The 10,000-nt window shown below is 47.3% G+C and overlaps 2 protein-coding genes across 7 annotated transcripts in view; one reads left to right on the plus strand and one right to left on the minus strand.

Annotated features, from left to right (window-relative positions):
- LOC143024621 (uncharacterized) overlaps positions 1 to 10,000 on the minus strand; it is a 298,809-nt gene that overhangs the window by 239,399 nt on the left and 49,410 nt on the right. The gene's annotated exons all lie outside the window — the stretch shown is intronic.
- Positions 1 to 10,000, plus strand: part of LOC143024278 (protein D3-like) — a 22,089-nt gene that overhangs the window by 11,909 nt on the left and 180 nt on the right. The window contains exons 4-5 of the mRNA XM_076183071.1: positions 4,659 to 4,798; positions 9,668 to 10,000. The exon at positions 9,668 to 10,000 is cut by the window's right edge and continues 180 nt beyond it. Coding sequence (XP_076039186.1) covers positions 4,659 to 4,798; positions 9,668 to 9,817 — 290 coding nt within the window. The 3' untranslated portion in view covers positions 9,818 to 10,000. The remainder of the gene's footprint in view (positions 1 to 4,658; positions 4,799 to 9,667) is intronic.

A 10,000-nucleotide genomic window follows, 5' to 3' on the forward strand; every position in this document is an offset into this window, starting at 1 on the left:
AGAGAGAGAGAGAGAGAGAGATAGAGTTAGGGCAAAACGGTCTCTGGTGGGAATCGAAGAGAAGCGTGAGACTCGAACCCACAACTACGCGAATGCGAGATCAGTATACTTCCGATGACGCCAACGGCGCCTAGCGTGGACAAAGGTGACATGAAAATACTATTACGTATGATGCGTCCTACAGTTAAAGAGGGGAGCCAGCCGTGGGTACAAAGTATACGGCGATCTCTGAGGGCACTCAAACGAGAAGAGTCCATTCCCCGAAGACACATGAACCAACGGAGCACAGAGTGGCTGGGCACGAATTTAATTTACGGCCAGTAACACAGGCACTGTTTCACCCCCTTTTTTTTTCTCACAATGCTACTGTTTCGCATGACATTCATTCGTTTTGTACAAAAGAGGGCAGGTCTTGTTTCATACGTGTGAAGGGCTTGCAAGCCAAAACCCTACAGGAATGACGGGAATCTTTGGGTCCGCCTGTGTGTGTGTGTGCGTGTGCATGCGTGAGTATGGGTGGCGTGTTTGTGTGTGTGTGTGTGTGTGTGTGTGTGTGTGTGTGTGTGTGTGTGTGTGTGTGTGTGTGTGTGTGTGTGTGTGTGTGTGTGTGTGTGTGTGTGTGTGTGCGTGTGTGTGTACGCGTGCGTGTGTGTGTGTGTGTGTACGCATGCGACCGTGTGTGTTTCCTCGTATAAGCTGAAAGCACAGCTAACTTTTGGAGTAGATTCAGTTTTTCGTGACCGAGGAGAGTGCAAGCGAGGTGAACCCTAACAAGCTTGGTAGAAAGAATTTATTTTTGGTTTTGAGTGTGGAAGCAGTCTAAAGCTTCAAACACAGCTGAGCTTAGATTCAAAATTGTTTCTTGTTGTGTGCGCTTGCAAAGGCTGTGTGACCAAGAGGCCCATCAGGTATGAAAATCAAAAGTATGTTTTTCGTGTGTGTAGGTGCGCTTTGTGTGTGCGTGCGTGCGTGCATGCGTGCGTGCGTGTGTGTGTGTGTATGTGTGTGTTCTACATTATATGTAGTATATACATTATCGTAAATTGATCATCTTTTCATGATATATATATATATATATATATATATATATACATATATATACATATTATATATACATATATATATATACATATAATATATATTTATATATATATATATAATATATATATATATATATATATATATATATATATGCATGCATTTACACATATATGTATAATCACCCAACAGCTAAATTTTCTGAGGGAGGGAGGGAGGGTGGGAGAGAGGAAAGATAGAATACGATGACATAGCGAGTCCTAATGAAGAATACAAAAGTCTGGAGGGTAATTCTGAGCATTTTGTTTCACAAATTCATGAAACTCAGCTTTAGCGTGCGTGCGCGAAAGAGAGAGTTCGTGATCTTCAACGTCTTTGCGGTGATGCTGTGAAGGAGACATCTGTACGTGTGGCGCTCCTTGGTGGAAAAAATGGATTAACGTAAGGAAGAGGAAGAAGAAATAAAAGAGAGGGGGAGGAGGGAGAGGAAGAGGAGGAAGAAAGGAGGAAGAGGAGGAGGAGGAGAGGGAGGAGGAGGAGGGAGGAAGAATAGGGGAGGAGAAAAGAGGAGGAAGAGGGACGAATAGGAGGGGGAACTAGGAAGAGGAGGAAAAGGAGGAAATGGAAAGAGGAAGAGGAAGAGGGAAAGGAAGGAGAGGGGAGAGGGAAGAGGGAAAAGGAGGAGGGGGAGGGAAAGGAGGAAGGAGAGGGGAGAGGGGAGAGGGGAGAGGAGAGAGGGAAGAGGGAAAAGGAGGAGAGAGATTAGGAGGAGGAAGAGGGAGGAGGAGAGAGGAGGAGGAGGAGGAGGAGGAGGAGGAGGAGGAGGAGGGAGGAGGAGGAGGAGGGAGGAGGAGGAGGAAGGAGGAAGAGGAGGAAGGAGGAGGAGGGGAACGAAGGGCACGAAGGAAGGGTTTATGTTTTGGGGGGAAAGGAAGAAGGGAAGATGGGGAGGCAAGAGAGGCGGATTACTGGGATTTGCTCTTGCGGATCCCAACGAAGAAGAAAAAATAAAAAAGAAAAAAAAATCGAGGGCGTAAAATACCGAACAACACCAACACCTGTGTGTGAAGGAACACAAAGGCAGAATGGTCGTGTGTGTGTGTGTGTGTGTGTGTGTGTGTGTGTGTGTGTGTGTGTGTGTGTGTGTGTGTGTGTGTGTGTGTGTGTGTGTGTGTGTGTGTGTGTGTGTGTGTGTGTGTGTGTGTGTGTGTGTGTGTGTATTCACCTCGGATCTGCTGCAGTCTCTGTCGAGACAGCCAGACACCACCCTACGGCAGTGAGCTCAGAGCTCCTTATTAGCCGATCTCTGGGTAGGTCTGAGACCACTCACACACCACACACCGGGACAGCAAGGTCACAACTCCTTGACTAACGTCCCGTACCTACTCGCTGCTAGGTGAACAGGGGCTGTGCGTGTGTGTGTGTGTGAAACAGGTTCGCACAGGAAGAAGAGGACTAAAATAAAGAGAGGGAGTGGAAGAGAGGGGAATGGGTTGAAGAAGACAAGAAGGGAGGTAAAGGAAGACAGGGAGGAAGGAAGGGAAGTAAAGAAAGACAGGGAGAGAGAAAAATTAATATATATATATATATATAAATATATATATATATATATATATATATATATATATATATATATATATATATATATATATATATATTTAGATATATTTATAGAGAGAGATATTTAGAGAGAGAGAGAGAGAGAGAGAGAGAGAGAGAGAGAGAGAGAGAGAGAGAGAGAGAGAGGTAGAGGGAAAGAGAAATAGATAAATAGAGATGGAGGAGTGGGATAAACCAGAGGGAAATGGGAAATGTTGAAGAGCCATACGCATGAAAAGGAGAACAGGAGATAAGAGAGAACAAGAATAGGGGAGAGGGAAGAGAGCTAAAATGGCGAGAGAACATGGCGAGTGAAAATGGAGAATGGAGAGGAAAAGGGGGAAGGAAACGAGGAATGAAAGAGGAAAGAGGAGAGAGAAGAGAGGAAGAGAGAAGAGAGAAGAGAGCGCCCGGGGTGCAAAGGGGTGGAAAGGGGAAGAAAAAGAGGAGAGGAGAGGAAAGGGGAGGGGAGGGGAGGGGAGGGAAGTGGAGAAGGAAGGAAAAAAAAGGGGGGTTTGGGCGGGAAAGGTAAAATATATTGGGAATGAAAGGAAAATGAATAAGTGTTGGGAGAGAAAATATTTAGAGAAAAGGGGATTAAGAAAGGAAAGGAGAAGGGGGGAAGAGAAAGGGGAATAGAAGGGGAAAGGGAAGGGGGAAGGGGAAGGCGGAGAAGGATGGCGAAGTGGGACGGGAAGAGGGAAGGGGGAGGGAAGAAGGGAAGGGGGAAGGGGATGGCAAAGAAGGATGGCGACGTGAAGGAAAGGGATAGGGAAGAGGCAGAGACAGGGAAGGGAGAGGGGAACAGGAGGGGGAAAAGGGGGACGGGGATAGAGAAGAGAATGAAAGAAAATAGAGTGAAGGATCACGAGGAGGGAAGGGAAGGGAAGGAAAAGGAAGGGAAGGAAAGGGAAGGGAAGGAAAGGGAAGGAAAGGGAAGGAAAGGGAAGGAAAGGGAAGGAAAGGGGAGGAAAGGGAAGGAAAGGGAAGGAAAGGGAAGGAAAGGAAAGGGAAGGGAAGGGAAGGAAAAGGGAAGGAAAGGGAAGGGAAGGGAACGAAAGGGAAGGGAAGGAAAGGGAAGGAAAGGGAAGGAAAGGGAAGGGAAGGAAAGGGAAAATGGAAAGGAAAAAAGAAAGGAGAGGGTAGTACGTCTTTTGTTTCCCCTCCACTACACATTTTTTATTTATTTCCATTTATTTATTTCTTGAGGTCGTGGCCAAACCACGAGCAATTCTCTTCACACGAGAAGAGGTTGGAGGGCGAATTTTTGCTAAAATTCGGTCTTAGTCGATCGGGAACTTCTTTTTGCAGCCCCCCCCCCTTTCCCTCCTCTTCAATAAAAAGTCTCAAAAATATTCTCTGTTGTTAGTTCGGATTAAAAGAAGAAGAAAAAAAAGAAGAAAAGAAAAAAAAAAAGTGACTGCACCCCATGGGCTGCATGCGAACATAAACATTTCCGACAGATTCACAAAAAGCAACACTGATGACATGAAACTCGACTAAAACAGAAAAAAAAAGACCAACAGAAAAAAATACAATCAAAACAAGACCGAAAAAAAAGGCAAGAGAAAAATCAGAGGAAAAAGAGAAGGGGAAATAATAATAATGATAATAGAAGCGTTGAAGTTTATAGCGGCCATGTTTAGAACCTCACTCCCACACGCACGCGACACCTCTGCCCTCATCCACGGTTAGCACAGGAATCTCAATTCTACTGACTAAAGTCCTCCTCCTCCTCCTCCTCCTCCTCTCCTTCTCCTCCTCCTTGTTCTCTTCCTCCTCCTCCTCCTCCTCGTCCTCCTCCTCCTCCTCATTCTTCTTCTCCTCCTCGTTCTCCTCCTCCTCCTCCTCCTTGTCCTCATCTTCCTTGTACTTCTCGTCCTCGTCCTCCTCCTCCTTCTACTCCTCCTACTTCTACTCCTCCTCCTTCTCCTCGTCCTCCACCTTGTACTCCTCCTCCTCCTCCTCCTCCTCCTCCTTGTACTCCTCCTTCACCTCCTCCTCCTCTTCCCGTCCCGCAGGCACCGAGGTGGTGGCGTACGAGGGACCGCGACCGTCGCAGACCTCCGGCCGACATCGCTACGCCCTTCTCGTCTACTTGCAGAAGGAGCACATCGACCCAGGGTCAACGCCGGGTCTTCCTCGAGCCGACGTTTGCCAGGTGAGGAGAGACACAGACACACAGACACACACTCATGGAAAACTGTATTTCTTCACAGACTTTCGACCACATGACAAAAGGTTGTGAAGAAATACATTTTTTCATATTGATGTATAAATATGTGGAATAGCTTAGAGGGTGATATATCCCAAGCTCAAATAATACACGAGTTCAAATCTAAATATGATAATTGGAAATCAGAGACATTGATTAAGTTGGAACCGTAAGTGAATTTGAGTCTAGGTATGTTGGAAAATTAGAGAATAGGAGACGGGACCCAACGATCGTTGCTCCTTTCCTGCATACTACTATTAGGTAAACACACACACACACACACACACACACACACACACACACACACACACACACACACACACACACACACACACACACACACACACACACACACACACACACACACACACACACACACACACACACACACACACACACACACACACACACACACACACACACACACACACACACACACACACACACACACACACACACACACACACACACAGAAAGAGAGAGAGTGAAGGAGAGGGAGATGGACAGAGAGATGGAGAGAGATAGACAGATGGATAAATAGAAATTTAGAGAGAAAGCTAGAAACAGAAAGATTTAAGAGAGAAAGAGAGAGAGTGAGTGAGTTAGCGAGTGAAAGAGCGTGTGCGCGCGCGCATGTGTGTGTGTGATCTTCCCCCTCAACATGCACCTGATTTCTCCTTCCTTTTTATATTCCTCCTACTAATACTTTTCTTCCTTTCTTCCGGTTCCTCCTCCTCCTCCTTCTCCTCCTCATCCTCCTCTTCCTCCTAAACTCCCTTCTTCTTTCTTCACGTATCTTCTTCATCTTCCTTTATTTCATTTTCTCTTCCATCACTTCGTCTTTCTTCTCGTTGTCCTCCCAGCCTTCCTCCACCTCGTACTCTTCTTTACATTCATGTTGCTCTGCTCTTCTTTCTTCCACTCCTTTGTCTCTCTTTATTCTCCTCTTCTTTCTATTCGTTCCACTTCTCTATCCACTTTTTCTTACTTTTATTACTACTGTTTTGTCCTCCCTTCCCTTCCTGTTCGTTCCATTCCTCTTTCTTCCCTCGACCTTTTCTTCCTTCTCATGTTCTAAATCCTTGTCTTCCTCCTCCTCCTCCCCTCCTCCTCCTCCTCCTCCTCTTCAGATAAACTCCATCCCCCTCAAGCGATCATATCTGTCTCCTCCAGCGTTAAATCAGACCACTTTAAGAATTAATGATTCAGCTCCTTCCTATTACAAGTTCTACTACCCTTCCTCTCACATTAACTTCCTATCACTCATCCTGCACCTGTCCCATCCTCTTCATACCCTTAGGGACGACAGTCCTTCCCACCACAAAGCCTTCCTGACAGACCTTTCCTTTACGTTCAGGGATCGATCTCTTGTCCATTCCCTATCCAAATGGGCTCCTTTTCCTTTGAGAGCCCTTCATACCCTTAGGGACGACAGTCCTTCCCACCACAAAGCCTTCCTGACAGACCTTCCCTTTACGTCCAGGGATCGATTTCTTGTCCATTTCCTATCCAAATGGGCTCCTTTTCCTTTGAGAGCCCTTTCCGGCTCCCCTGTCCCACCTCTTAGGTCCCCACACTCCACACTGTCACTCACACTCGGCGGCTCTCAGCAGATCCACCCGCATGCTGACCACTTCCCCCCCTCCCCCCACAACTGCTTAAGCCTGCCATTCTTGTGTAACACTTCTTTATGGGGTGCTCCTTTACGGCCCACCTCTTTATGACCCCATCTGACCTATACCTGCCCGCCCGCCTGACCGCCTGCCCTTTTAATCCGCGTCCTTCCCACAATTCACCGGACATCTTTTCCCTTCTTCCTCCACCCTATCCTCCTTTTCCTGTTTCCTCCTCAGTGAGCACCTCCTTCCTATCCCAACCGAAACCTCCTTTCTTTCTCAATAGTCCTTTTTCCTTCTTCGACAGCAGTTCTTTATCCCTTACTCCCTCCACAAACCGGATTTCTACCCACTCCTCCCCACCTCTCCCCTACCTTTCCTCATGAATAAGTTTGAGGCCTCCTCTCCTCTTCCCTCCTTTCCTCCTCTGGCCCGACCTCCACATGTCTCCTCCAGTCAATCCTCTCCTCCCTCCTTTAACCTTCCATTCTTCGAGCACCGAAGCTCTGTTCATCCCCTCACTGCCCCTCTTTCCACCTGACCTTTATCTTCTCCATTTTCCACTCACCGATTTCTTTTTCCTGGCATCTCCTCTCCCCCTTCCTCTGTCCGCGCCCACTGTCCTCCGGGTTCTCTCCAATTCCTTGTTCTTCTTTTTTTCTTTCTTTCTTCTTTTCTTTCACTGCAATTTTTCGCTTTTGTGGCCGAGGCCGGGCCGGGCCGAGCTGGACCCTCCCTCATACCGTGGCTTCCTTCGGACACTTTTTCCTCCTTGGGAGAACACTTTTCCGATGTCGAGGATCTGTGGCCGTCACAACGAACCCTCTCCACGGCCTCTTCACCGACTTCGTCAAGTTCGAAGTTCGAAGTCCGTCGTCCGTCGCCCTACCCATACCCAGACTCCATGGCCGCATTGTCCTTGCCTCCCCCACCCCCGACTCCTACTGCACTGGTTTATCTCATTTTACACATGAATCCTAGCTCTGTAACTCCACGTCTTCTTACTCCGATCTTTCCCCTCGCCCGTTACTGCTAATTAACATACCTGCATATTCATAATCTCCCTTCATCTCCCGCACTCTTTCCTCTTACAAGACTTTACGTATGCCACTTCAGACCGTTCCCATGGATCCTTCCTTCTCTTCAAAGGACCAGGAGCGGCCCACGTGGCCTAGATCGTCCATCCGTCCTCTTTAACATCGTCGACTTCAAGAAGCACCAGAGTTCTGTCCATCAGCAACTCGCCTCTTCTCTTCCCGCCTGACCTTCGGCCTCTCCATTTGCTCCTTTTCTTGTGCCTCCTGCCCTACCCTCCTCTCCCCTTCCTCCCCTCCTCCTCCTCCTCCTCTGCCATCACCTTCCTTCCATTTCATTCCCCTTCCGTCATCTCCATTCCACTCTCGTCCACTGAGTCTCATTCCCTTGCTTAAAAGCACAAGAAGACTTCTGCTGCTCATCGTCGAGACATCGATACTACTCACTACGAAAACACCATATCACTCCTAACACTTTGAAGACCAGACGACAAAACCAAATCTAACTTCTACATCTTCGTGCGCTGGTGGCGTAATCGAAAATATAATGGTCTCGCATTCGCTTAGTTGTGGGTTTGAATTCCGCATCCCTCTCCAATTCCCAGCAGTGTCTTAATTACCCGCCCCAAATCAGTCTCTAAGCGCGTAATAGGGTAAAGATGACGGCTTCGGTCGCAGGTACTCAGCGCCTCCTGGCGTAGGCTCCTCACCTCCTTCTTCCACACTTTTTGCGTCCTCCACATTCATTACTTCAGTTCATCTTCCACATTTCCATCTTTTTCATCCTCGTCTCACTCTCCTCCATGTTGGCCAGCGGACGACAGCTCTTCGGAAAAAGTGGCACAACGTAAAAACATCGGATAATACGTAGATTTTGACAAACTTAAATTCAGTGAGCGATAGGTTGATAAACACACACACACACACACACACACACACACACACACACACACACACACACACACACACACACACACACACACACACACACACACACACACACACACACACACACACATATATATATATATATATATATATATATACACACATATATATATGTATATATATATATATATGTATGTATGTATGTATGTATGTATGTATATATATAAAAAGAGAGGTGGAAGTGACAGGGCAGGGAGGGAGGAGTAGGAAAGGAAAAAGAGGACAAGCGTGAGAGAGGGGAGGAAGGGAGATGGGGAGGAGGAGTAGAAAAAGTTAACGAAGTGAGCCGGAAGTGACAACAAACCTAATAAATGGCCGACATGGAGCGGTGGGAGGTGGGTGGGGCTGGGTGGGTTGCTGAGAGGCTCCAGGTTTCGCCTGGGTGGCGGGTGGGCGGGGTTAGGTGGGGTTGGGGGGTTGGAGAGGATTTTTGCGACAAACCCAGTGACCGAAGAGCGGGCCAGGCCGGGCCAGGCCAGCTAGTCACGCGAGGGCAGTGACCGGTGATCTTTCAAAAGAGGTGAAAAACAAAGCACATAGGTACGAGAGAAGGAGAGAAAATAATTTGTATCATGAAATTAAAGATAACATGCGATAATACGACAATGTACTCAATACTATATCATATATATATATATATATATATATATATATATATATATATATATATATATATATATATATATATGTACAACACTGAATGGGTCCCAGTGATTAGAGGTACATTTCAACAACCACAATGCACTTTAATTCTAAAGCATTAACATCGGGAGATCCAATGGAGGCCGACATGCAGAAATTGAAATGCGGTACTGCCAAGGACTCGAACTAGGGAATCACATGACATGTCCTGTAGTGACTTACCAACTACGCTATCGAAGGAAGGACGATACCGTTGTCCAAATTCGTTGACCGTTAACAGGAAGGACCAGAAATATGACCTGGTCGTTCCCTAACGGAGCTTGGGTACTGCAGTATTATTTCACTGAATAATTTTTCAGGCGAGCCTTCCGACAATTTGAGAGTAGTTACGACAAATGAAAGCATGTAATATATACGCTATGATAAGTGGAAACATGTAACATATACATAGATATACACCATCACAAAGGTCCACCATAAACGTCCGGACATGTGATGACAAATCCAAAGCTAATCCATTTCTTCTTTCCCCGCTGCCGCTCCCGCCGTCCTCGCTGTCGTCGTCCTCGATCCAGGCCGAGCCTCGCACGGTAGGTGACCTCGAAGATCTGACGAGGCGCTTGGGACTCAGGGGCCCTGTGGCCGGGAACTACTTCCAGGCCTCCTGGGACGTGACCGTCGAGCACGCGTGCACCCAAGAACCACCTCCACCTCCAACTCAATAGCCACCGTCAGGATAAACTGCCTTGAAGAGCCATGAGAGGTCTGCTCCTAGGACACAATCTCAGGGCCACCAACCGGCACCGTTACACACATGAGGGGCACTCCTCTCGAGTGACATAAGGCCCGGACACTTCATCTCATGTCAGCTGAGGAAGGCTGAGGGACTTAAACGTTGCTGCAAGAAG

Source organism: Oratosquilla oratoria, chromosome 4 (assembly GCF_046742065.1).
Source record: "Oratosquilla oratoria isolate Oo_2021 chromosome 4, ASM4674206v1, whole genome shotgun sequence".
Lineage (NCBI taxonomy): Eukaryota > Metazoa > Arthropoda > Malacostraca > Stomatopoda > Squillidae > Oratosquilla > Oratosquilla oratoria.